The sequence below is a fragment of the Pholis gunnellus genome, assembly GCF_910591455.1.
Source record: "Pholis gunnellus genome assembly, chromosome: 7".
In the NCBI taxonomy this organism is placed as follows: Eukaryota; Metazoa; Chordata; class Actinopteri; order Perciformes; family Pholidae; genus Pholis; species Pholis gunnellus.
In genome coordinates, this window is record NC_136533.1 from 2,303,564 (window position 1) to 2,331,168 (window position 27,605).

Here is a 27,605-nt window from a genome sequence, read left to right on the forward strand (position 1 = left end):
AACTGAAAATAACTAAACACATAAAAGCTATTAGCTAAAACTGTCTGTGTGTTCTTTCATATATAAACTCTGTAAACAGTGAAAGGACGAACTGTGTCGTCAGTAAACATGAACATGTCCAACAGTTTTTTAAAAAACCTCAGGAATCTACAGCCTGATGTGTCAACACGTCCACCAATCAAACTCCTTCAGAAGAACGACCACAAGAAGCTCCGCCCCCCCCCCCCCCAACGCTGCTGATCTTTAACCTTTTGACCTCAACAGTGTGTCCCCCCGGTGGCGTACGAGGTGGACGCCTCCCTGCGGATTGTGCTGAACGGCTCCAGCTCCAGCTCGGTGGTGGCGTGCTCGTTGTCGGCGTCGCCCGCGGCGGCGGCGTCGTCGTCGCCCGCACGGCGTGATGGGCCGCACTCGGCGCAGCAGCAGCAGCAGCAGTCCAGGAGGGCTCTGGTGAACGGCTGGCACAGGCAGAACAGCAGCACCGGCGTCACCGCCGACTTGCAGAAGAGCAGCATCTGGCTGACCAGCTGCAGGATGTCCAGGGTTCTCGGGGGAATGCCGGCCGCCATGTACGCGCTGATGATGTTGCAGATGTTCTCCGGAATGATGCAGAAGCCGTAGAGGATGGCCAGCGCCACCACGGCGCAGTTCATCTGGCTCTCCAGCTGGATCTGCTTCTTGCCGCCGCGGACGCAGGCCCGCTCGGCGTGCCGGATCTTGCGCGCGGTGACCAGCGAGCAGAAGATGGTGAACAGCGTCGGCAGGCAGAAGTAGCAGCCGAAGTACCACCAGAGGCGCGCGCCGTCGTAGGTGAGTCCCAGCACGTACAGCGTGTCCGGGAGGTCGGTGGAGATGCGGATCACGCAGCGCTCGCACGGCGTCGCGTCTGGTGGGTCGCCGTCCTCGGTGACCAGCTGGCGGATGAGCAGCTCGGGCAGCGCCAGCAGCAGAGCGCCCACCCAGATGACGGCGAGCTTGGCCGCGGTGGACGCCCAGTTCTCGATCATCTCGTAGTACAGCTGCACGTTGGTGGCGGCGCGGAAACGGTCGATGCACAAAGCGCAAAGCGTGAACGTCGTGACCCCGAGAGACGCCACCTGGGGAGAGAAAGAGGAGCGTCAGAAAAACAGTCAACAGCAACAACAAATCAGTTTACTGGACGATAAAGTCAGAATATTCTAATAAATAATCCAACAATGTATTTGAGATTTAAGTCATAATCTTGAGTAAAATATGAACAGATACATTTTGAATTTTGCAATAAAAAAAATTATATTTAATAATGTTTATATTTTATCACAATAATGAGATTAAATAATAATCATGAGAAATGATTAACAAAATGTCAGGCGTTATGATTATATCTGGTGGATCAGAGAACATGAGAATCTAAGAGCTGCTTCAGGTCTGGTTATTGATGGAAATGTGTTGATTACTGAAAGTATATTATGTATTTTTAATGTGTATTTTTAATGTTTCCTGTTTTCAAATGTGAACTTTGAAAAAAAAACAAAGTTAATGAAACATCTACAATTTGGGGGGTTAATCCTTTAAACGCATGAGGCGTTCATGTGTATTCCTTTTTGCATTATTTAACTAACTCTTTTAGAAACATCTTCATTACAACTTGGATGTTGAACAGAATGATGATAGTGTGTGTGTGTGTGTGTGTGTGTGTGTGTGTGTGTGTGTGTGTGTGTGTGTGTGTGTGTGTGTGTGTTGGGGTTCAGACCATCACAGCAGTTTTCAGATTTAATCCTCCTGCTGTTTCTGTGTGATTACGCTCCATTAAACATTCAGAGGAGACAATAAAACTGATCTCTGATCAATTCATCTGTTGGAATTAATGAATAAACTAATAAACTACTGATAACAGATTTGAGATCTGTCTGGTTTCATGTTGAAATGTATGTTGTTTTTTAAATTAATTTGGAATTAAATACAATTATTCCACCGTAAAATGAAAAAATACATACAATTATTTGAAAAGTTATAAAAGAATTGGGCTTTTAGATTATTTTAGTTAGAATTTTTTTTAAAAGAGAAAAATGAAGATGACAGCCGGTGACGTCCGTAAACATCAATAATGTCATGTAGGTCACCATCTGGAACAAAGAGCTGCAGCCGCTAAGAAGATTAAACTCCATAAATACGACCTTTTGTTTCCAGACGTCACATTAAACACGTCGACTCGCTCACATTTCAGACGATCAGCTGATTTAAAAACGTGTGAACATCTACGACACCGACAGAAGACTCACTACACTCACACACTACATGGACCAAAGCATGGGGACAGCTGGTCATTGCAAAAATAAATATATGAGTATAATGGCTGAGAAGATGGAATCAGCGTGACTTGTTTCCGTTCTACAAAAGTACACAACATCCGCTTGGTGGCGCTCTCCGGTCAGCTCGCTCAGTTTTCCATTGACATCGTTTTATGGGAATTTTCAAGTATCACATTAGAACAAATGTTTTGAAGAAGACTTGAAACTAGAGATTGAGACCATGAACTCATGTTTACAATGTTTACTGAGGTAATAAATCAAGAGAGAAGTAGAGTCATTTTCTCATAGACTTCTATACAACCAGAGGAGTCGCCCCCTGGTGGACATTAGAGAGAATGCAGCTTTAACACATGAAGCCTTGGCTTCACTCTACAGAGCCAGAAATTGCCGCCTGGCGTTGCTGATAGCAGCAACTTCTGACCAAACTACACTTTAGCTGAGTTTATTCGCTCCAAACCAGTTGATGGAAATGCGCCAAATTCACATGTTCCTTGTTTTTTGGGGACATAACATATTCTATCACTGTTCCTTTCACAAAACAGGATTTAAATCGTTGAGACTTCGATCCAGTCGATAATGTAGATTATGTCTGTAAACCCGTCGCACGATTGGATGAGATAATCTGTTCAAACCAGCCTTGAATTGGGAATAACTCCGCGATTGTCGGGAAGAAGAACCCCCGAACAAAAGTACAATAAAGGACGTGGATTAATAAATGTTTTATATATATTATGAAATTAAACACGGTCTAAATGTATCCAGATCTAATCTCAGTCCTCCTGTTTCTTCCACTGATGAGGGGGGGGGGGGGGGGGGGGGGGGGGTCATATTTGTCTAATCTTCATTAATCCCCTCTGATTGGACAGCAGGATGTCACATGATCAGCAGGTGTCGTCAGATTAAAGACCCTTCACATTAAACCTGGATTTAAACCCTGACTGCAGTCCGGAGCCACAGTCCTCTGAGCTCTCATGAACTAGACCTGAACTGTAAATATCATCTTCTATCATCAGCTCATAAATAGATCAGTTTGTCAGATTTAAAATGATTTTTAAAATCTAGTTCTGACGTTTAAAACAGTTTCAGTTGTTGAGTTGTGTAAAAGCTATTTCATCTGGTTTGCATACTTCCCAGTATTTATTGTCATAACCATTCAGTTACGAGAGGCTGATCATTCTCGAGTGCTGGTTTTGATGTGAGTTATATCATTTGATTTGATTCCTTTTCCCAAAAAAATTTTTTTTTTAAATAAAGCTGAAGAGAAGTATAAACCTCTCAGTGTTCAACACAGATTACTGTCAAACTTTCTCCAGAAGTTCTTAAGATTAAAAACAGAGCAACAGAATAAATGCATTTTACAAACAACAATATAATATATCTCTATTTAACCCGTTTGTAATCACCAACATTGTGATTATTCACTACATCACATATTTTGTCTCAGTAACTGTGACTGATTGCAACTACATTTATTTAGTTAGTAAGCTGTTAATATGGAGGCAAATGTTCATGCACCTTAACTTCCCTCCTCTATGTGAAGAACAAACTACGTCCTGTTGGCACTGATGACTAAAAGGTATATATATATATATATATATATATATATAAAAGGTATATATATATATATATATATATATATATATATATATATATATATATATATATATATATATATATATGTATTTGCGTGAAGCTGCAACTTACATTTCACTGTGCAACCCTGTGTTTTAAAATGACAAACAAATGAACGTTAAATGAAGTTTGGGTCAGTCTGAGTTAGAAGAAATGTGAGTTTCTTCAAGGACAAAATGTCATACTGTTACTTTCCTTCCATCACAGCTCAACAGGGAGGATTCTGACTCTAGAAACACTTCAGATGAACTAATTATCTGGTGCTGAGGGCTTATTACTCACCTTTAATGTATTTCAGCTGAGTTCTGAAGCTGCACAGTGTTTTATCTGCTTATATTATTGGTGTTTTGTGCACATGTGGTATAAAACGTGTTATTTTGTGTTTCACAGTGAATGTGCTTATTGTCTTCATCAAAACCTCCGATCACAAACACCTGCTGCCTCTAAACGAACCCCTCTCACCTCCAGGTAGGGGATGATCCTGCACGAGAACTCCCCGAGCAGCCAGTCCTTGGTGAGCTCGCGGAACACCACGAGCGGAAGGCAGAAGAAGATGATGACGAAGTCCCAGAGCGCGAGGTTGGCCAGCAGCGAGTTGGAGATGCTCCTCATGTAGTAGTTGTGACACACGATGCACATCACCGACACGTTCCCGATGATTCCCACGCCGAAGATGACGGCGGCGACGATCACGACCGCGTACGCCCCGACCGACTCCGCGGTGACCGGGTAGAACGGGTTCTTCAGCTGCTTCCGTCTGGTCCGCGGGTTCACGGGCGCGAGCGGCGTGGCGTCGGGAAAGTCCGGCAGCGAGTACTCGTCCTCATAGTCGCTGGCGTTGTTGAGTCCGAAGGGGGGTCCGGCCTCTTGTTCCTGCGCCATGGCGGCTCCGTGTTGCGGCGGCTCGCTCCGCTTCCTCCTGCGCTTCTGCCGCCGGCTGTGTCCGCTCCTCCCGAGGCTACACGTGCGTCCACGCGGGATTTGTTGGAGCGCTTCTCCCGGACGGCCTCCACCGCTCCCGGCCTTGTTTACATCCGCGCGTAAAGCTTCGTCTCCGGATACCCGTCGGATGCGCTGCGCTCCGTTTGGCGCATCGCTTTTACGCAAGGGACGTCGGGGTATCTGCATCCCCAACAGGTCAGAGGATGACGGGTTTACAGAATGCAGCCACGAGGACTGCGCGCTCGCACCGCGCGTCCCTCCATTTTCCTCCCCGATGCCTGTGCGCCATCTCCGGCTCTGCGCATTCCTGTCAGCGGCGGTGGACTCATGATGGGGACTGAAAGTCGTCTTTGTTTTGTGCCAGTGGAGCTGACTCGCCGCGGCCTCGATGCACAGCCACAAACACAGCAACCTCAAGGATGGACGCAGCATCGTGTGGTTTCTGTCTAACCCGCGAGATCAAACTCGTGCGTTTTCCAAAATGATCGCTCCATCTTCTGATAATCGGTCCAAAAAATGAAACGAGAATCTTAACTTAAATCTGCAACAACACAAACATTAATCAGTTTTCCTTCATCTTTGCGCGCAACCAGCTTCCACAAGGTCTTTTGTCGTGTGTAAGAGGGGCCCCTGTCGGGTTTGGTGGCGTCCCGGAGCGGCTCCAGTCTGGATGCATCACCAGAGACCGGAGCGAAACAAAAACCCTTAAACTGGGCTGGAAAAAAAGTGAACTGACCGATCAGATCCTCCGCAGCTGACGGTGAAGGAGAGGGGGAGAGAGTGGAGCAGGTCCAACCTCCGCCCCATTAAGTTAAATTTCTGCGCGCACAGCAGCTCCGGTGGGCTCGGAGGCCGGGGAAGAGAGAGGTGAAATGCTCCGTGTGGAGACGCCAAGCTCCGTCTGAGAGAGAGAAGAGGATCCGAGAGAGGAGGGAGGAGGAAGGCGGAAAGGAGGAGGAACGGAGGGAGGAGGAGGAAGGGAGGAGGAGGAAGGAGTCATCTGTCAAACCTGCTCTGATCCGATAATAATCTGTTCGAATAACACACTGAACTGTAATCTGTGTGGGATTAACAGGAATCATAACTGTTATTATCTTTTCGATGTAACAAACTTTTCTTCATTTAAAAAGAATAGGAATGTTGGTCATTTTGATGAGATGACTCGAATATAACATAACATTTATTAATAGAATAAAAATAAAATAAAGCTTCGTCCACTGAGCAAAACACATTTTTAAACTACTTACTTGGCAATTAAGAAAAAAAAGTTACTGAGGTTTAAAGAACTGCAGTTTTGTAGTTAGTATTTATTAACCCAACAATAGTCATGTAATAAAACAACAATTACAAATTTAAATATTGAAGACATTAAGTAAACTACTGCTACTACGCCCATAATAATAATAATAATAGTAATCATTATTATTATTTTTATCTCATTTATAGATAATCTTACTTCATGAATACACACATTTATACAGTAGTATCCCTGCAACGTGTATTATTGTACAAAGAGTTTGAATCAATCATCAGAAACTTGCCAGCATAGTAACAAAATGTTCGAAGGGAAGTTCAATGAATTCGATGTCAGAGCAAAACTACTTACGGGTTTTGTGCGCCCTCTAGTGTACGTTCTGAGTATTACACCAACACTCTCCTGTCAGATGATCTGAACATTTAAACTACGAGAGAACATTTAATAGTTTGTTTGACTGAAGAGATTCAAACTTTTATCTGCTGAACATCAGAGTCAGATTTAGTGTTTGAATCTCTTATAACTGCTGACCAGTAACTAAGTACATCTATATTTAAGTACTGTACTTAAGTAGAAATTCAAAGTAGTATTTCCATTTGTGCATTTTCATACTTTTCTACTACTACTGCATATGTGTTGAATGTTTGTGATAAACTGAAGGATGAAGTGTTCCTTTATGTGTTGAGAAAATCCTTCTACTTCTTCAGCTAAATCAACTCTTTAAAAAGCCTCTTGGATCAGCTGGAAAATGCATCATCACAAAGCTGAAAACAGGCTGTTTGTTCTTTTTAGAGATACGAGGTTCTCACAGGACAGACGCCACAAACATATGATGATCTTATAGAATATGATGCATTGATGTAGATTAAACTAACCAACAGGAAATAAAGGAGTTAAAAACATGCAACATACACATTAATGCAGCAGGAATATTAATCCAGAAACATCAGATATAAAAGTAAGTTTTAAATGCTTGACTTTTACTTGTAGTGAAGTATTTTCACAGTGTGGTATTAGTACTTTTACTTCAGTTAAGTATCTGAATACTTCCTCCACCCCTCCCTCACTGAGAGGAGGAGCAACACTGAAAGAGGAGCTTCAAAGTCACATTTCCTGAAGTGAAAGTAAAGTTAGTCTGAGCGACAGCAGAGCTGCAGTCGAGACAAGTCTCTCTGTTTCTCTCTGAAGAAACATTCAACTGAATCCAGCAGCGTCTCTGACTAACTCTGGTGAGTAAACTGTTCTACAGACTAAATGCAGTCAAAATGTAGTTCAAGAGAGAAACCAATACTGTAGCCAAGAAACATCAGTAGCATCAGATAAACTAGGCCTGCTAAAAGCTAACTAGTGGAGCTTAAATGTACACTATCTGATTTTATCTCTTGACTTTAATTACCTGTAAAGAAAGAAATGTGACGTGTTACAACAAGCTGTTACACAATCTGGTAAATATCCAATGTGACTGTTTCTGTAGTTCCTGCTGTCTGTCTTTGTGACTCAGTTCAGCTGATAATATCTGATGGAACATAAAACCTCAGAACTACTCGGACAGGAAGTTCCACTGGACAAATGTTTAGCTGAGGTCCACGTGGTGACCGTGGGGGTTGTGGAGAGAAATGATATATATAGTGTAATAATATGTCTCATTTATAAAGTGCGTAGGATCCATACTTAAAGTGTACGTGCGCGCAAAAGCAGGAAATGGCACACGGCCAAAATAAAACTCAAATCAGACTTGTAAAACCTGATCAGGCTCATCTTTCAGCCTCTACACGCCCACATTAAACCGCAAACTGTGAATACAAGCATTGTAGTAGTTGTGACTCATCAGCACTAATAATACTGCTGCTTTGAGAGTTTATGATGAAGAGGATTTAGACGTGCAAAGTAACATGTGATATGAAGTGACATTAAATGTGTGAGAGGCGTCATCATATCACAATTAATTCCTACAATCTGACTTCAATTCACCACCTTGGGTCAGAGGCTCAGGTGAGGACCCCCCCCCCCCCCCCCCAAGCAGTAGTTTCCATCTTTTCTTCTGTAAATGTAATGTGTCTGGTTCTCTCATCATCATCATCTTCATCATCATCATCATCTCTCTGCACCTCCTCTTCATCCTCTCTGTCCTCGCTGACTCTCTGACGCTAAAGGTCTCCCTCAGACACTTCAATACAACAAGTGATGAAAACAAATACTAGCTTTGTGTTGAGTTGAATATTACATTTGATTTAAAAATGTTTAACCGACTTTGACAAATATTTGACTGTAATAACAATATAAGCAGCAGAGTAGCAGTATTATTATTATTATTATTATTATAATATTTAATGTGCGATGTGACAGTAATGGAGGGATCACTTTGTGTTTTGGGGGTTTTTAATTATTTTTCTTATTTAAATGATATAAACATGAACCGTGTTGGGATGTTTTCACTGCAATGCTGAAGACATCAGATCGGTTTATCATTGTTTTATTTATGTATTTAGTTTATTCTATTATTAGAATAACTAACAAGCAGCTAAGAGTCAAATGCTACAGTCATAAAAGAGACAGACATGAATGCATGATGTTAGTGACTCTAGTGATGTCATCTCTTCCAACCTTCCTGTTGTCATGACATCATCCCAGACAGGTGCTCAGACCAGGTGTGAACATTTAGAAAATATGCAACTCAACCATTTACTACTTACTGTGTACTTCTACTTCAGACGGATGAGTTGTAGTACGACGTTTACCTGGAAATGTTACTGTTACATTGAAGATTCAGATTTGACTAAAAAAATATAACAATTAAACTATGATGCATTAATATTCATTAAACTATCCAACATCTGATTAGAATTTAAACCTCCACCTTGAACTGACGTTAAGTTCATTTAAGTACTTTGTGCTGATGAAGACTCTCTTTCACTCTTCACTTCATTTGAATGCAGGACTTTTACTGTGATAATAGATTTACTGTTATTAAATGAATAACAGTTTTATTTTTGTCCTCAGAGTGTAGATATGTCTGCTGCCAGCTGTCTGCTGACTGAAGATCAGTTTCTGTGCTCCATCTGTCAGGATGTGTTCACTGATCCAGTCGCCATACCATGTGGACACAACTTCTGTAAAACCTGCATCACTCAACACTGGAACGTTAATGTCCAGTCTCAGTGTCCAAACTGTAAAGAGGTTTTTAACACCAGACCTGAGCTGCGGGTCAATACTTTGATCTCTGAGATGGCTGCTCAGTTCAGACAGTCAGCTCAACAGAAAGCCAGCAGCAGCAGCTCAGAGCAACAAGCTGCCAAACCAGGAGAAGTTCCCTGTGACGTCTGCACTGGAACCAAACTGAAGGCCCTGAAGTCCTGCCTGGTGTGTCTGGATTCCTACTGTGAGACTCACCTGGAGCCTCATCTGACAACGTCAGGTCTGAAAACTCATCAGCTGATCGACCCTGTGGAGAACCTGGAAGACAGGATGTGTACGAAGCACGATAAACTGCTGGAGCGTTTCTGTAAGACCGACCAGATGTGTGTCTGCATGTTCTGCACTATTTCAGACCACAAGAACCATGATGTTGTTCCTCTGAAAGAAGGATATGAAGGAAAGAAGGCCGAGCTGGAGGCTGAAATTCAGCAGATGATCCAGAAGAGACGAGTGAAGATTCAGGAGATCAAACACTCAGTGAAGATCAGTGAGAAAGATGCAGACAGAGAGATAGCAGATGGTGTTCAGGTCTTCACCGCTCTGAAGGAGTCTGTTGAGAGAAGCCAGGCCGAGCTCATCGACACGATCAAAGAGAAGCAGAGAAAGACAGAGAAACAGGCTGAAGGCTTCATCAAAGAGCTGGAACAGGAAATCTCTGAGCTGAAGAAGAGAAGAACTGAGGTGGAGCAGCTCTCACGCTCTGAAGACCACCTCCACCTCCTCCAGAACTTCAGGACCCTGAACACTGCTCCACCCACCAAGAACTGGACAGAAGTCAGAGTCAGTCCACCACATAGGGGGACTGTGGTGAGAGCTGTGAATCAGCTGGAGGAGACGCTCAGTGAACAGATGAAGAAGCTGCTCACTGAGGTCGAGCTGAAGAGGGTCCAGCAGTCTGCAGTGGATGTGACACTTGATCCTGATACAGCACAGCCCTGGCTCATCCTGTCTGATGATGGAAAACAAGTTAAACATGGTGATGTAAAGAAGAATCTACCAGACAATCCAGAGAGATTTAATACTCATACTATTGTCTTAGCAAAGCAGAGTTTCTCTTCAGGAAGATTTTACTACGAGGTTCAGGTTAAAGAGAAGACTGAGTGGGATTTAGGAGTGGCCAGAGAGTCGATCAACAGGAAGGGACACATCACAGCGACTCCTCAGAATGGTTACTGGACGATATGTTTGAATAATCAGAATGAGTACAAAGCTCTTGATGACCCTCAAGTCCGTCTCTCCCTGAAGTCTCAGCCTCAGAAGGTGGGGGTGTTTGTGGATTATGAGGAGGGTCTGGTCTCCTTTTATGACGTTGATGCTGCAGCTCTGATCTACTCCTTTACTGGCTGCTGCTTCACTGAGAAACTCTACCCATTCTTTAGTACATGTCTTAATGATGGTGGTAAAAACTCTGCTCCTCTGATCATCTCTCCTGTCAATCACACTGAGTAGAACAAACACTTGATTTTCTACAGAGAGACTCTTTCATTTAATGTAACACATCTATATGATTTGATTGGTACAGTGTAAACATTGTTTTTCTGTAAATATTTCTTTGATTTGTATCACTGCTACTCACAACTAAAACACACCAATTTTACTGCACTGATCGATATTAACTAATATAGTTTCATGTATTTTAATAACTGCATTACCTGTCATCAAGTCTGTTAAATCATTAAAAACTGTACAGAGAAATATGAATCATTTGGACGTTACTTAAATGTTCCAAAATCATATTTAATATTTTGTGATTATAAGAAGTGTTGCATACTGACAAATTACTGAAGAACAGTTTATGAATAAGACAAAAGTAATTTGATTTTCTCTTTCTTTTTAAATAAAAAGGATAAATAAAGTCACAATGTGTCTGATTAAGTTATTTTGTTTTTGTTTGAAAAAACAGCTGATGGTGTTTCTAATGACACCAAATCATGTGATTAAAAACACCATCAGCTGTTCTCAGACTGACTTGAGCTGACGAGCTCCAACACCCCATCACATGTGAGATAGTTGGTTCTGTAAAATAATGTGATATTTAAGGTTTGAGTTGAGTTAGAGCAGCTGATGTGAACACTGAACCAGTGCTACTAGTTAGTAGAGAATAAATATCTGAGGACGCCGTCTAGTGGAGTTCATCACAAACTGCAGTCTGTGTTCATATGAGGAAATGCTCTCAATAAATAACTACAGTCTGATGCTGAAGCAGATTACATGAATGAGCAGAAATTAATCTGAGTCTAACAGATAAAAGTACTCTGTCTAATGTCACTGATGAGCTTTTTCTTTTGTTTTCTAGTTTTTTGAGCTCAGTCTAAAATCAGTGACTTTCAGTTAAAAGTTATTTAAAAAGTATTGTACTTTAACTACTTTTAAAAAGCGAGACTCAGAGAAGCCCATTGATCTGCTGCTGTGGTCCAATCAGAAGGATTCTTCTTCTCAGTTAAAAACGTATTTTCCTCCTTATAATAAAATTTCACAATGAGGCAATAAAACCTCACTCAGAGCTTAATGAGAGGAGGAGCAACACTGAAAGAGGAGCTTCAACGTCACATTTCCTCCAATAAAAGTAAAGTTAGTCTGAGCGACAGCAGAGCTGCGGTCGAGACAAGTCTCTCTGTTTCTCTCTGAAGAAACATTCAACTGAATCCAGCAGAGTCTCTGACTAACTCTGGTGAGTAAACTGTTCTACAGACTAAATGTACTGATTCATCAAAATGCAGTTAAAACTAAAATCTGACATTTTAACACCTGTTTTATTATATAAATCACATTAAGTGTTCCTTTATGTATTGATGTTGAATGTTTGTGATAAACTGAAGGATGAAGTGTTCCTTTATGTGTTGATGTTGAATGTTTGTGATAAACTGAAGGATGAAGTGTTCCTTTATGTGTTGATGTTGAATGTTTGTGATAAACTGAAGGATGAAGTGTTCCCTTATGTGATGATGTTGAATGTTTGTGATAAACTGAAGGATGAAGTGTTCCTTTATGTGTTGATGTTGAATGTTTGTGATAAACTGAAGGATGAAGTGTTCCCTTATGTGATGATGTTGAATGTTTGTGATAAACTGGAGGATGAAGTGTTCCTTTATGTGTTGATGTTGAATGTTTGTGATAAACTGAAGGATGAAGTGTTCCTTTATGTGTTGATGTTGAATGTTTGTGATAAACTGAAGGATGAAGTGTTCCCTTATGTGATGATGTTGAATGTTTGTGATAAACTGAAGGATGAAGTGTTCCTTTATGTGTTGATGTTGAATGTTTGTGATAAACTGAAGGATGAAGTGTTCCCTTATGTGATGATGTTGAATGTTTGTGATAAACTGAAGGATGAAGTGTTCCTTTATGTGTTGATGTTGAATGTTTGTGATAAACTGAAGGATGAAGTGTTTCTTTATGTGTCGATGTTGAATGTTTGTGATAAACTGAAGGATGAAGTGTTCCTTTATGTGTATATGATGAATGTTTGTGATGAACTGAAGGATGAAGTGTTCCTTTATGTGTTGATGTTGAATGTTTGTGATAAACTGAAGGATGAAGTGTTCCTTTATGTGTTGATGTTGAATGTTTGTGATAAACTGAAGGATGAAGTGTTCCTTTATGTGTTGATGTTGAATGTTTGTGATAAAATGAAGGATGAAGTGTTCCCTTATGTGTTGATGTTGAATGTTTGTGATAAACTGAAGGATGAAGTGTTCCTTTATGTGATGATGTTGAATGTTTGTGATAAACTGAAGGATGAAGTGTTCCTTTATGTGATGATGTTGAATGTTTGTGATAAACTGAAGGATGAAGTGTTCCCTTATGTGTTGATGTTGAATGTTTGTGATAAACTGAAGGATGAAGTGTTCCTTTATGTGATGATGTTGAATGTTTGTGATAAACTGAAGGATGAAGTGTTCCTTTATGTGATGATGTTGAATGTTTGTGATAAACTGAAGGATGAAGTGTTCCTTTATGTGTTGATGTTGAATGTTTGTGATAAACTGAAGGATGAAGTGTTCCTTTATGTGTTGATGTTGAATGTTTGTGATGAACTGAAGGATGAAGTGTTCCTTTATGTGTTGATGATGAATGTTTGTGATAAACTGAAGGATGAAGTGTTCCTTTATTTGTTGATGTTGAATGTTTGTGATAAACTGAAGGATGAAGTGTTCCTTTGTGTTGATGTTGAATGTTTGTGATAAACTGAAGGATGAAGTGTTCCTTTATGTGATGATGTTGAATGTTTGTGATAAACTGAAGGATGAAGTGTTCCTTTATGTGTTGATGTTGAATGTTTGTGATAAACTGAAGGATGAAGTGTTCCTTTATGTGTTGATGTTTAATGTTTGTGATAAACTGAAGGATGAAGTGTTCCTTTATGTGTTGAGAAAATCCTTCTACTTCTTCAGCTAAATAAACTCTTTAAAAAGCCTCTTGGATCAGCTGGAAAATGCATCATCACAAAGCTGAAAACAGGCTGTTTGTTCTTTTTAGAGATACGAGGTTCTCACAGGACAGAGACGCTACAAACATATGATGATCTTATAGAATATGATGCATTGACGTAGATTAAACTAACAAACAGGATATAAAGAAGTTAAAATAGAACCTACACATTAATGCAGCAGGAATAATAATCCAGAAACACAAGATATGATAAAACATTTTACTGTACGATCAGTACTTTTACTTGAAGTACATCTTAGTGATACTACTTGGGCCTTGGTTTTGAATGCAGGGCGTTTACTTTAGTATTTCAGTGTTATCAGTGTGGTATTAGTACTTTTACTGCAGTAAAGGATCTGAATACTTCCTCCACCTGTTAGGTCAGCATGCTTCGCTCTGCAGGGACGTCTGCGTCCAACATCTGTCCTCTAGAGAAACAGGGAGGCAAAGTAACCGTGACAACAGACAGAGAAGAATGAAGACAAGAAAATGCACCAGAAGTCTAAAAATATTCTCCATGGACAACAAACAGGACACTTCCTGCTTTAAAGGACGTATTTAAAGAAATAAGAATATATAAATAAATGTATAAAGGATGGCTACTTACCATTTGATTTGGCTCCATTTATACATTCTTTAAGGATGAAAACAAGTCTTTTATAAAGTGCATCATGTTGCCGGATGACCAGCAGATGGCGACGTAACATCACAGATGAGAGTGAAGAGTTTGTAGTAAAAAGGAAATTACTTTATTGAAACATGTCAGTCAGCAGTTTAAGACATTTTTTATCTACATTTATTTAATTTTACACAATAAATACAAATAAAATCCACAAAATCTAAAAAAGGGCCCAAAACGTAAATGTTTAGAAACAGTTCTTTTCTTTCTTGCAGGACTCAACGTGTGACCGTGGCCCCGATGGAGGTCGTGGAGGTCGTGGAGGTCGTGGAGGCGGGTTTGGTGACGGTGCTCTGGAGGATCTGGTAGCAGGTTTGATTCTGTCCCGCTTCATCCTCCGCTCGGTACGCCGTCAGACACAAATCCATCCACGGACGCCCACCTGACAGAAACACATGATCGACAAGATTACATTAAACAATATAAAATAATAAAAATAACAATATATGTATATATAATTAAATGACATTATATATTAAGAAGAAGGAGGAGAAGAAGGAGATGAAAAAGAAGAAGATGAAGAAAGAATGAGGAAGGAGAAGAATTGGAATGAGATGAAGAAGAAGAGGGAGGATGAAGGATTGTTTTTGTCACTGAAAGGATCTTATTAGAACATTTTCCTCCTTTCAGTGGGCGTCCGAGTGATTTGACTGTTGATCGTCTGCAGCGTTCTCCCTCAACACCGGACCAGTTTCATGACTTCAGGTCTTCTTTTGTCACTGCAGAGTTTTACGTCCGTCGTGATGACGTTGATCCAACCTTGCAAAGTTAAGCGATGTGGTTTCTCAAACACATTTGTGACTTTAATCTCAGAGAATTTAACAATTATTTCTCACAGATCTATGACTTCATAATCTAAAAGAATATCAAAGTTTCTTCTCGTAGATTCAGACTTTTCTTTCTATGAATATAGAACGGCTGCTTAGTTTTATTTTATTTCTTTAACTTGTTGCCAACTTGTTGAATACCAAATACAGAACAGCTGCTCACCCGCCATGTTCCTGAAAACAGGAACTTCTTCCACCGCGTACATGTGACTCTGGCCTTACCCCGTCTCCTTCTTCTTCTATGTTTTATGGAGGTTGGCATCTAGAAGTGCTGAAATACCGATATCTGCTGGACCGTCCCATCTATGCCAGCTTTGCCATGATCGATGCAATCACTGATTCATTCTAAGCTGCTGCTGCTCAAACCAGTTTGTGTTCATCTTGTGTCTGCGTATGAAACCTAGTTCACCGTTTCTTCTTTCTTAATTCACATAAATGATGACATGAGAAGTTAAATGTCCCAAATAATCTGATTTTTGTGCAGTTGATGTTGTAAAATGTCAGTGAACAGCTGAAACTCTTCGTCCAGACGTACCTGCGCTGCCCCCTGCTGGGCAGAGGGAGTCCATCGTTTGTCGGATGCGGTTCTGAGCCTCCTGATTGGCCGCCACGTCCTCCGCCGACACGCCGAAGAACGACTCCTGATGAAAGACACAAACCTTCATCATCATCATTAAACGTAATATCACGTAGCACAGAGTGTTTCAGGTGGTTTCATCATTTTTGTTTTTGAGATGTTTATTTGACGTCGTTACTCTCGACACAATAAATCAGAGTTCTGACTTTATTTATCAAGACGTTCCCCGTCAGTCCGAACACGTGACTCCAATCATCCAGAGGGTTTGAGTTTAATGACTTCATTATATCAGATGCAGGGTTTAGATTTCAACATGAAAGAGTGAAAGAACACAAACCTGTGTGTTTACAAGTGCTGCCGGTGGATTCAGGTCCTGATCTCGACATTTCGGAGCAAACTATTTAAACTCTACATGTTGAAACACGGCTCTTGCTATTTGAATTAGCCGTTAGCTGATCTGAAGCCAGGTGATGTACACGCTTTATTAGTCTCGATGGGGATATCCTGGTTAAATAAAGACTATTTATATATAATGTTATGATTATTCTGATGCTATTAATCACATATTTATAATTAAATGTCAGAAATTACTAAAAACTGCAGTTACAATTTCCAAAAGCCCAACTTGATGCAATAAAGAGTCCAAAAAAGGCCCCAAACTATTGATTTACTACAAAGACAAAGAATAACAGCACATCCCCAAAGCTGAGACTAACCTCAGTTATAGATTCATGTTCAGATCTAATGCTCAATTAATCGTTTCAGCTCTGAATCACAACGTCAGAATGCTGCAGTAACTCACATCTTTACATTTAAATAACTTCGTTAGTCCACAGAGAGGAAACTAGTTCGGTCGTTCAGGTCACAGCAGACGACTTATAAAAGACGCACTGCAGCCACAGCTGAAAGTTCAGACTCTGATCCGGAGTCAGCAGCATTTTTTTAAGAGCGATCCCAAAACTCACGGCGTCGCTCCACAGGAAGACGTCCAGCGTGTCGGTGGCGTCCTGCAGCTCGAGCTTCATCAGCAGGACGAACTGCAGCAGCTGAACGCCGAGAGCTGAGGACCAGAGACGTTAACACTGTGTGATTTATTTCAGAGGGGGGGGGGGGGGGGGTGAACAGGCTAGAACAGACCTGAGATCAGCCAGGAGGCGCTCAGCTTTTACTAAGCTGCTGAATCAGGAGGAAGGGAAATGAGAGAGAGCGATGTGTTCAGGGGTTTCTAACGAAGACATTAGAGGAGTCTTCTTGATGGTGCATTCAAGGACAAGATGTAATAACAGTTATTTTTATAATCCAGGAATTGCAAAACGCCCAACGCAATTTCCCAAAGCCCAAGGCGACATCTCCAAATGTCCAAAACTCAGATTAATGTGATATAAAACAGAGTAAAAGCAGAAAATCTTCACACGTAAAAGCTTTAACTGATCCCGTGAAGTCGATGTTTCTGTTAAAGCTGCATTCATTCATGTTCTCATTCCCTAACCCTCCTAACCCAGCCAACAGAAACGCTCTCATGTTCGTCTCTGCATCTCTACACACACATCGCGTAACAGACACCTGAAGCGTTTATTCACGCCTCAAGTCTATTTTTAGGACAATAAGGTGTAACTCTGAGGTTGATGCCCAATAAAACGCTCCTGTTTTACTACAATTCACTACGTTTATATCTTTAGTTTATCATTTTAATTATTAAACTTCTTTATCATACTATCTTTATTGTTATTATCTGACAGCTTGTTGGCTCCTTCATTGCTGTTTATCCATTGATTCTGTGTTGTGTAATCATATGAATGTGTAAAGCGTTTATGTTTTATTATTTTTAAAGGTGCAAGATCAGAGATTGGAAGCATTTTATCTTCCTCTCAACGGCTCTCAACATGTCGACTGTGGGACGGCGGCTAGAAGCTAACAGCGCAAACAACGGCAACAGTGCTGACAGAGCGAATAATAATAAAAACATTTTTTTTTTTTGGGGGGGGGGGGGGGATTTTCCTGTTCTGTTGCAGGCGATAACCTCCGGTTCTGCAGAGTGAAGCTGATGCTAAAGTGTGTTAAAGCTGCATTCTCTCTAGTGTCCACCAGGGGGCGACTCCTCTGGTTGTATAGAAGTCTATGAGAAAATGACTCTACTTCTCTCTTGATTTATTACCTCAGTAAACATTGTAAACATGAGTTTATGGTCTCAATCTCTAGTTTCAAGTCTTCTTCAACACAGCATGATGTTCATTTAGTAAATGATGGTCCATTTAGAGTCAAACAGACCATAAAGCAGGGGATGCTTTAGGGGCGGGGCTACACAGTGATTGACAGGTCTCTACCAGAGACGTATACGGCGTCTCTACGTCGCTCCTCCTCAGTCCACATATGGATACTTTTGGTTGCAGAAAACAACATGGCGACAGTCGTAATCTAAGACGGCGACGGCAAAATCTCCAAACCACAAACCAATGACTGACGTCACGACGACTACGTCCACTTCTTATATACAGTCTGTGCTCCGATGTCTGGCTCAGAGGACGTCGTATGCTGAACAGATTGTAAAGCCCTCTGAGGCAAATGAACAGAAGACACAACACTGGTTGTTTTTAGTGTGAGCCGTTTCCTGTGTGCTCTCCAGCTTTGACGTTCACGCTGAACTCTCCGCTCACCTTCTGCAACGACCTTCTCATCGATCAGCTCGACTCCTTCGGGTTCCCTCACTGTGACCTCGGAGCACCGCTTACAGCTGAAACACAGGAAACCACGAGGACAGAATGAGAAAACAGTGACGATCCAAAGTCAAACCGTTTGTAAAACGTCTATGAACATGTTTATGAAGCTGATGATTAGAATACTTGAACTACTGTCAAATGGTTTATAAATACTTTGTAAAGCATCTATAAACATCATTTAGACCGATAATTAACACTTTGAAGAAGGTTTACAAACCAATTATTAACCACAGACAGACAATTACTTAAAGGTTTACAAAACATTTGGCAATCATACAAACAAACAAATACTTATTACAGTTCACAAAATGTTACAATGTGCAACAATAAACTGTTAATATAATCAGAATGTTATTCGTTGTTAACAGTAAACTTGTGTTGACAGTGTTGTAGGTTGAGCGGTGTCTCTGACCCGTAGTATCTCTTCCGGCCTCTGAACAGGAACGGTGCCGACAGGTCCAGCAGAGTCATGTGACCTCCCGATGACATCACGGGGACGATGTTCAGGTAGCCGGCGGCGAGTCGACACGTTTCCTCCAGAGTCGAACCTGCAGGACGAAACAAAAAACCTCCGTCACCAGGCGTCTGAAGTGTTAAACGTGTTAAACGTTTCGGTTTGAGACGGCTACCCATGAGGAAGATGAGCTCTCTGGGTTTGTCCGCACACAGGAGCCGCGTGGACAGGTGGACACTCAGAGATCGGCTCGGGAACGTCGGGGAATCTCCGGGGATGAGGACCCGTCCAGAGAGCGCCCACGGCGGGAAAACGCACGGTTCAGAGTCCTTCTCCTCAGAGAAGAGACTCGCAAGCAGGTCATCGTCCGGGACGTCCTGCCTGAGATCAGAGATCATTTAATTACATCTAAAAAGCACAAAACACGGGTAATGACATATACTCTACAGGAACAGGATTATAGACCACAACAAAACATGGTTATAAGAAATATTATTGTTTTAGTAATGTTGAGAATAATAAGAGAGAAGAGAGAGGGAAGCCTGGGCACATAATGAAAATACAAATACATAATAATACAAACTTTAAATGACAATAATGACAAAAACAATCTTTTGATAACAATATTATCAAAATGAAATACCAACTTAAAACCCCAAAACAACAAAGAAGAAACTCATTAAATGTATTTAAATAAAAACAAACTAAAAAGAATCACAGTGACGAGTCCTTTAACATTGTGACAGGAGTGTGTGAGTGTTTGTGTGTGTGTGTGTGTCTGTGCGCCTACATCTTCGTGCACTTGCTGCAGTAGAGTTTCAGAGCCTGGTGGAGTCTGTGGGGCTCGTAGGACCTCAGCTGGACTCTGACGTGGTGAACTCGACCCGGACCGGACCGCTTCAGCTCGGACAGCGTCACCGGCTGAGTGTCGTGATCACAGCTTCTCTCTGACACACACACACACACACACACACACACACACACACACACACACACACACACACACACACACACACACACACACACACACACACACACACACACACACACACACACACAGCGACAGATTAACACACACAGACATCCTGCAAACAGGACCCTCTGATGTCACATCTTTTGACTCATTATCTCCTTTCTTGGCTTGTTCACGACCTGTGACGACATCAGAGTTAAATCTCAGACCTTTAAAGACCTTTTAACTCCACATGAAATGCATTTTATTGCTTTTTATATTTATTTTCTAATTACGACAGTGTGATGTAAAAGCAGGAGGGGGAATGTGGCCTAGAGTTACTCATTATTGTGCCACAGTTGGTTTTTGTCAGTGCTTCCCAGCAGAGTATAACAATAACCTCTAATCACATAATCTACTCAATTAATGCAACCTGGCATGAACTGGATGGAATGAGATTCCTTGCTGCTTTGGCTGCATCCGGTTATTAAACTTCATTAAAGAGGCTTGAACAGCCTCCTGCAGCGCGATAATCACACTCTGAGTTCAGAACGCTGCGACGTCTGTCGTCTGATTTCATAACCGACACACAGCAGACTTCCGATGAGCACATTCAAGACTTTTTACAACCTTTTCAGGCCTTTTTCTCAATTATACTCTGATGTTTTTAAGATTCACTGCATCACTCGAGGGTCTGTGGATCCCCATCCATGAAGCGTGTAGGACAGATTCAGATGAGAGTTCAGCTGATGAGCGTGTGCTGTGACTTCACAGCACAGCTGTTGAGCTGCAGCAGCGTGTTGAGTTTCGTACCTGTGCTGCACTCCGTCGGCTCAGCCGCTACAAAACAGAAACACAGGAAACATCAAGGACAGAATAAAAGGTACAGGAAACACAGATCAATACGAGGTGCAAGTAACACACAGGCCGTACTCTGCTGAGCTGCCGGAAAACAAATCCCCCGATCCGAGAAGCATTTCATCAGAAGTCTGTGTCATCATCACAATCACCGCGGTTACGTTACTGCAGCTTCCAAAGAGCCATCGACAGACTAAACGCTGAGGAGAGGTTGCATTTGTATCTAGTTTCTACTGAAATACAGTCGGTCTATTCATGCAAATAGAAGCAAACAATAAACGAGCAGTCTGTCCGTCTGTGTGGAAACCTTCAGGTCAGAGTGAGAGTTTGGACTTTGTCTTTGACCCCCGGGTGAAGCGAGTGCTTTTAGAAAGACTCTGCTAATGGAAGCAGCGCCCCGCAGCGCACACACACACACACACACACACACACACACACACACACACACACACACACACACACACACACACACACACACACACACACACACACACACACACACACACACACACACACACACACACACACACACACACACGTCTGAGCAGCAGGATGTTCAGATTTACGCCGCTGGCGAACACGTTTAACTTTTCCTCCTTTTCATCAAAGACGCCACTCACACCGCTCTGCTTCCTGTATTTCAGTCACGCGATGACAATATTTGGATTTTTCCTTCTTATTCGTGTTTTCGTTGCAAAGGAGGTTCACTGGAAAAACAAGCTTGAGGGCGTGTCCCCATTTCTCTGTCCTTCACCTCACGGAGTGAACAGATTTGCTTCTATTTGCTGTCTGCACGGTCAGCGTTACTCTTAGAACAGAGGCTTTCAAACTTCCTCCAAAATGTCCAGATAGAAATCTCTGAAACCAGATTAATTTCAATGTTTCTGTTTTTTCGCAGCTATAAATTCAGACACTTCAGCACATAAACAACATTCTTCATGCACTGATCGATTTAGAGATTTTCGTGCTGTTTAGTTTTCTCTATTTCTGTCTGTAGATTTCTCCTAAATTCACCAAAACTTACAATTACATAATACCTCATTTATTTAAACATAACAAATATAGAAGACTAAAAACTGAATATAAAATAAATGAATATTTGATGCTGAAGTGGAGCCGTTCTTACCGGGACACTGTGGTGGAGTGCTCCAGACCTCCAGCATCAGGGAGTCGTTCAGCTCAGAGAAGTGGTCCTCGGCCTCCTCTGGGACGGCCTCCATCACTCTGGAGATACATTCACAGGAAGAGACGGACTTCACACACACGCACATCAACACAGAGGCTACGGTAACATTGTTGTTGTGCTTTTTCCATCAAAACAGATCCTCTGTGATCCAATAAAGCAGCAGAACCACAACCAGTAAGTAGAAGCTTTCTACAAATACTTTATCTTCACTCCGGTGTGTTTGTCCCTCGTCTCTCGCCGTACCTCTTCAGCTCCTGCACGTCCTGGCTGTTTTCCGGAAGAACCCGGATCCCCCTGCCGTACGCCGTCCCCCCGTGCAGGTGGAACAACAGGTGATCCACCCCCTCCGCCTCCGCCTCCGCCCGGCTGCTGCTGCTGCTGCTGAGGCCCTGAGCCTTACTGGATCCTGGGATCGCTCGCAGGTTGTAGATCCTCAGGAAGTCCCCCGGCTGATGAACGGACAAACGGGACAATTAACTCACAAAAAAGAACACATATCAAAGATAAGAAATAAAGATAAATAAATAAAGAAAATAAAGATAAGCAACAGAGAGGAAGATCTTGGGAGAACGCGTTCAGTCAGTGAATAAAGACCTGACGTCACGTTATCGGGTTTCTGAACCGCATCAATGTTCCTCAGAACCATTTATAAGAAACACAAACAATCGGGAGAAGCAGATGGTGAGATATCCAGACTTTTTTAGTCAAACTCCAACAATGCTGCTGGATCCTACATTTCCCAGAATGCAACCAGAGGATTTCCAACAGGTTATCTGCGGTTTGCTGCTGAGCAGGTCGTGAACATCAGAGTCCATCAGAGCTGGTGTGATGGAAACAGACTGAACCGTAAACGAGGCCAAAAAGCTCCGTAGAGCCGCGACGTAGGAGTCAATTCCTCCTGGATTCACAACTACAAGCGTCAGCTTTCACATTAAACAGCCATTTGAAATATTTAGTTGTTGAAATGTATGCAAATGATCATGCAGTTAAAATCTAACCAACTTCATCCAACAACCGACTTCTCAGTGACGACCGCTCCGCCAGCAGGAGGCGCTGCTGCACCAAACCTACAGTCAGTGTGCTGACGAGTGATTCAGAGGCTCTCAGGACTCCGTTAGGTTTGTCATTTATTTATTTATTTTAAATTTTTTCTTCTTCTTTCCCTTCAGCTCTCCGTCACGACGAGGCTGCAGTCAACAGAAAGCTCTTCCTCACCCTCATCATCATCACTCAACGCTTCACTGATCAAGAGTCAGAGGCGTTCACTCTGCTCACAAGCCTTTTATACAGCAGGGTTCACACACACACACACACACACACACACACACACACACACACACACACACACACACACACACACACACACACACACACACACACACACACACACACACACACACACACACACACACACACACACTTTAATTGCATTATAGCCGGAGCGCAGACGACTGATTCAGAAAGTGAATCCTCTATAAGCTTCCTTTAAATCCATTTCTCCGTACAGTGAGTGAAGCTGGAGTCACGGTGGATGAGCAGCCGGTCTCCTGAGGCCTCCCCTCCTCCTGAAGATCCACGCGAGGAGCCGAGACGTGAACCCGGGAGGACTGACGGAACCTGACTCGCATGGAGGCGTTTTACCATCTGGAATTATCCTTCTGATCTGGAGTTACGTCCACGTCAACGGGTTTCACTTGGAAGCTGACGAACAAGGAGAAGCTCGTGAACTCCGGGCAGTTTCCGATCACATTCATCTCTGTCGCCTGGTTTGTCGCTGCAATATCAAAGGTCCTGCTCCTCTATTGAAACAGAACAAACTACAACATCTTTCCAAGTTGTCACGAGCTATTTATATTTATCCATTTACATTTTGTACAGCCTCTACTCCAGCCTCTCCGCTCTGCTCTGTGTTCAGCCTGAAGTTCACTCAAAGTTCCTCTGATTTGTTGTCACATGACTGTTGGTCTCAGGAGAATCAATCACGGCTTCACGGTTGAGCTGAGGAGCTCAGAATTTTATGTTTTTTACAGGATCTGCGTAAAGCAAACGGTTTATTTGGGACGTGATTTTAAATGAGACATCTAGAATAAAATGTTTTTAATGAAATTTCACAACTTTAAGCTTTGGTTGCTTTTTTCTGACGGAAGCATTCGTCACATGATGTGTTCAAGAACCGTCAGAGAGATGAAAATCTGACGTAAATCACAGTTTTCACAGCTTCTGCCTACGATAAACGGTGGAGTTTTTGGCAATAGTTTGAAGAAAACATGCTTTTCAATCCGAGACAGAGAAGAGGACACTTATTGCAATCAAGAAACAAATGAGACGAAGCATGAACTTTGGGGAAACAGACAGTTGACACTTCATCTCTCAGTTAATTAAGCCCAACAAAACCACTTTGTTAGTACGAATTTAAATCTGTGCTTATTCGTCGACTGTAATTTTGAGAGTTTATGTGACAACTTCGACTCTAATTTAGGGTTTTTTCAAATGTTATTGTTAATCGGTGCATCGTATCACCATTAAGGTTGACACGTGATAAATAGAAATCTTCAGCAGATCTGTAATTAAATTCCATCCATAGAATGCAAAGAGACATTTAAAAAAATATATTTTTCCTCACATCAAATCAAGACATGATTATATATGAGAGCACTGAACAAGAAGGCTGATCAAAACATCCACATCTGGTTGAAATCATTACCCTACCAACCTTCCTACAATCAGCAATACACTGAAAATATTCTGCAAAAGAAGGCAAAGAGTACCAACGACTGATCAGAGGCAGAGCGGGGCGGGTCTTCAATGGATCAAGACAAATTCTCGAACTACCATAAATAACTGTGAAAGAGGTAACTGGCATGCGGATGAGCGGGCACTTCAACATTTCCCAAAAACTCTCTTGCAAACTTATTGCTAGTTTTCCAGTTTAAACTCAGACGGCAACCTCCGGTTCTGGTGAGTGAAACCGATGCGGAAGTGTCTTAAAGCTGCATTCTCTCTAGTGTCCACCAGGGGGCGACTCCTCTGGTTGTATAGAAGTCTATGAGAAAATGACTACTTCTCTCTCGATTTATTGGCGACGGCCGTAATCCAAGATGGTGACGGCAAAGATGGAGGGAAAAGATGTTTACATGAGATTTTTTGTGAAAAAACACTCAAACATAATAAATAATAAATAAAGAGAAATAAAGGGAAAAAAAGTTTTCCACCGGACGTGAATTCTCTTCGCAACACTTGGAACCATATCGGCCTTTATTGTAACAAACTATTTAATTCCATCAAAAGACGGGATGATTTTGTGACGCAAGACTTCAAACATCTTGACCGCTTGAAGAGGACGTCTGCTACGAACTCTCTTTATCTATAAATTGGTTTTCATGAAGTGAAATTTCATGACAGACGTAGCGCGCTCCTTAGCTCGTCAGCAGCCCTTTCTTAGAAGAAGAAAGAAGAAAACATGTATTGATGTTTATTCAGAACATATGACTCCCGCTGTGGCAGGAAGTCAACAACGAGACCAAACGGTGTTTCTCAGACTTCTTCCCGGGTTCCATTTCGTCTGCGGAGACCCGGACACTGAGCCGAGAGAAAAAAACGGATAAGCACTCGGGAGTCTGGCTGTTTTCTCAGAGCTGCATGAGAGTTTAGGAGAATTCACCACGCTACATCCAGAGAAACAGGTGTACAGCGAACAGAGTGACTAATGCAGGAAAAAAAGAAAACACCAGACGGCAGCGTGAATAAAGGCGGCGCCGTGTGGCGTCGGCTCTGATCTCGCCCGTTTCGAGCTTCCCGTCGGTGTCCACATATTAAATCCTCTGCAGCGGTTCCTGAGAGGCCAGGTGTGATTATAACGAGCAGACGTTCAGCTGAGAGAAGCAGCGCTAAGTTTAGACCCGAACACGACTCATCTGATCACAGGACCAAAGTCACACTACGTCCAAAAGTAGAGTCGCTTACCATCGGCTTCAGGGAGGATTTAAACTTTTAGGGGACATGATAGAAGAGGCAGAACGGACTTTACAGTAGTTGAAGAAGAGACGGTCCCAGGTGTCCATTTAAAGACCACGAAGGACTCCCAGGTATCCACCTAGTGACAGAAACAGGTGTCCTTGTAACCCCGTCGACACCTTTGGGATGAACTGGAGGAGTCGACTGTGAGCCAGAGCTGATCACTCAACGTCAGAGTGGGACCTCGTTCAGCTCTCGTGGCTAAAAGGGAGCGAACCATCAGGTTCATCAGACGTCTGGTGGAAAGACTGGAACCAGAAGAGTCTGAATCACACTGGTCTGGTGGGTTTTCAATGGTTCCCAACGAGGAGAGAGCGAATGTGGCCGCCTCGAGAAAAATAAATGCCTTTGGTGACTTTTTTAGCTTTATATGTCAGACAGACGCTACCATGACAAAGACCGAAAAACCCATTTGTGGGGGCAGATCGGCCGGGCGGACACCGATTATTAAGTGAGTTTTTGCTTTTAGTGCCGTAATCGTCGTCTCCCTGATGGATCGTCCAGATTGAGTTCTGACACGCTCATCTACACAAAGGACGAAGCGAGTGTCCTTCGAGCAGCGCTCATGGTGGACAAACAAATGTCAAACAAATAGATAATAGACCAAATAGATAATAAAAGCAAAGGAGCGATGCTTAGCCTAACAGCGGTGGTAAGAGCGGTGATGTGGTGTCATAGAAATGTGTTTCAATGAAACGCTGGGATGAAGCGTTCCCAGAGCCCTCCTGGCAGGATTGTAACACAAAAACACTTCCTGTCGGATATGTTTTGAAATAAAAACACATATAAAGTATTTAAATGAATATCTCTGTATGGTGAGTTGATGCCGGAGCTCGACACCTTTTTGGTACCGACTGAATCTTTGGATTCATTCTCTTGTTTATTCTTTCATCAGATATTTACTGATTGAAACCAAACTTTTGCCAATGTTCAGTCTGTGTTTCATGAAGACACTAAACGGCCGCTAAATTAGACAATTTTCTATTTCAATTAGTTCCATGAAGGGCTCATATTTCTCAAAGTAAGACATCGTAAAAAGGGTTGTTTTGGTATCAGAACTCGTATCGACATTCGTATCAAAGATATTGAGTGAAACCGAACAACAGGGCAATGCTGTTTCTAATGAAAAGCACAATCTGTCGTTTGCTTTCATATCCTTCATGCCTTACAACGTTTACATTAACATCTCAGATGTCAGGGTGTCTTTGAACGCATCAACAGGCGGCTACATTTAAAAAGATTCTAATATTCCCGAGATAAAAAGGTATTAAAGAGTATTTATTTGTACTACTGTGGTATCATATTGGCGCTAGAAGCTTTCAGTATTTAACGTCCATGCTGCAGATGTAGTTTATTAAAACATTTACAAAAACACACAAACTACGTCCGAGCACGGCGTCTGCATTAGAAAGAGATTCGCTCTACTCGGTGTGAGAAGCTGAGATGATTTGAAGTCTTCATAAGAACACGATTACCTGAGAACATTTCTGTAATAAAAACTACATCACTACCACAACAGTTGGCATAGCAACAAACTTCAGGAGAATCAGCGGTGTCGTTACATTCTTGTGATCGGCTCTTTGACCAATCACGTC

At 42.1% G+C, this 27,605-nt stretch overlaps 4 protein-coding genes across 6 annotated transcripts in view; 2 read left to right on the plus strand and 2 right to left on the minus strand.

The window, feature by feature from the left end:
- Positions 1-257: 257 nt before the first annotated feature.
- Positions 258-5,297, minus strand: gpr37a (G protein-coupled receptor 37a; the record flags this gene model as incomplete). Its single annotated transcript, XM_079162780.1, has 2 exons — positions 258-1,097; positions 4,386-5,297. The coding sequence occupies 2 exons, from the start codon at positions 5,295-5,297 to the stop codon at positions 258-260; spliced, it is 1,752 nt and encodes a 583-aa protein (XP_079018906.1).
- A 1,951-nt stretch (positions 5,298-7,248) lies between these two features.
- On the plus strand, positions 7,249-11,153 carry LOC306698483 (E3 ubiquitin-protein ligase TRIM21-like). Of its 2 annotated transcripts, none has more exons than XM_079162795.1 (2): positions 7,249-7,349; positions 9,121-11,153. In XM_079162795.1, the coding sequence occupies exon 2, from the start codon at positions 9,130-9,132 to the stop codon at positions 10,762-10,764; it is 1,635 nt and encodes a 544-aa protein (XP_079018921.1). In that variant the 5' UTR covers positions 7,249-7,349; positions 9,121-9,129; the 3' UTR covers positions 10,765-11,153. The 2 variants fall into 2 exon arrangements, with proteins under 2 accessions (XP_079018921.1, XP_079018922.1); XM_079162796.1 differs by lacking the exon at positions 7,249-7,349 and adding an exon at positions 8,555-8,768.
- Positions 11,154-11,894: 741 nt separating this feature from the next.
- LOC306698478 (E3 ubiquitin-protein ligase TRIM21-like) overlaps positions 11,895-27,605 on the plus strand; it is a 281,779-nt gene continuing 266,068 nt past the window's right edge. Inside the window, exon 1 of the mRNA XM_079162788.1 lies at positions 11,895-11,986. The gene's annotated coding sequence lies outside the window, so the exon portion shown is untranslated. The remainder of the gene's footprint in view (positions 11,987-27,605) is intronic.
- Positions 14,514-27,605, minus strand: part of pot1 (protection of telomeres 1 homolog) — a 45,625-nt gene continuing 32,533 nt past the window's right edge. The window contains exons 11-20 of one of the 2 annotated variants that reach the window (XM_079162772.1): positions 22,240-22,445; positions 21,937-22,034; positions 20,766-20,792; positions 19,791-19,947; positions 19,176-19,381; positions 18,959-19,094; positions 18,484-18,560; positions 16,795-16,889; positions 15,788-15,890; positions 14,514-14,807 (exon numbers count right to left, since the gene is read on the minus strand). In XM_079162772.1, coding sequence (XP_079018898.1) covers positions 14,644-14,807; positions 15,788-15,890; positions 16,795-16,889; positions 18,484-18,560; positions 18,959-19,094; positions 19,176-19,381; positions 19,791-19,947; positions 20,766-20,792; positions 21,937-22,034; positions 22,240-22,445 — 1,269 coding nt within the window. In that variant the 3' untranslated portion in view covers positions 14,514-14,643. Of the gene's footprint in view, positions 14,808-15,787; positions 15,894-16,794; positions 16,890-18,483; positions 18,561-18,958; positions 19,095-19,175; positions 19,382-19,790; positions 19,948-20,765; positions 20,793-21,936; positions 22,035-22,239; positions 22,446-27,605 lie in introns of both variants that reach the window. The other variant, XM_079162771.1, reaches the window with a different exon arrangement.

What these genes read in the sequence shown, in the direction of transcription:
- LOC306698483 (XM_079162795.1), top strand. Translation starts at nt 9,130, where the DNA reads ATGTCTGCTGCCAGCTGTCTGCTGACTGAAGATCAGTTTCTGTGCTCC.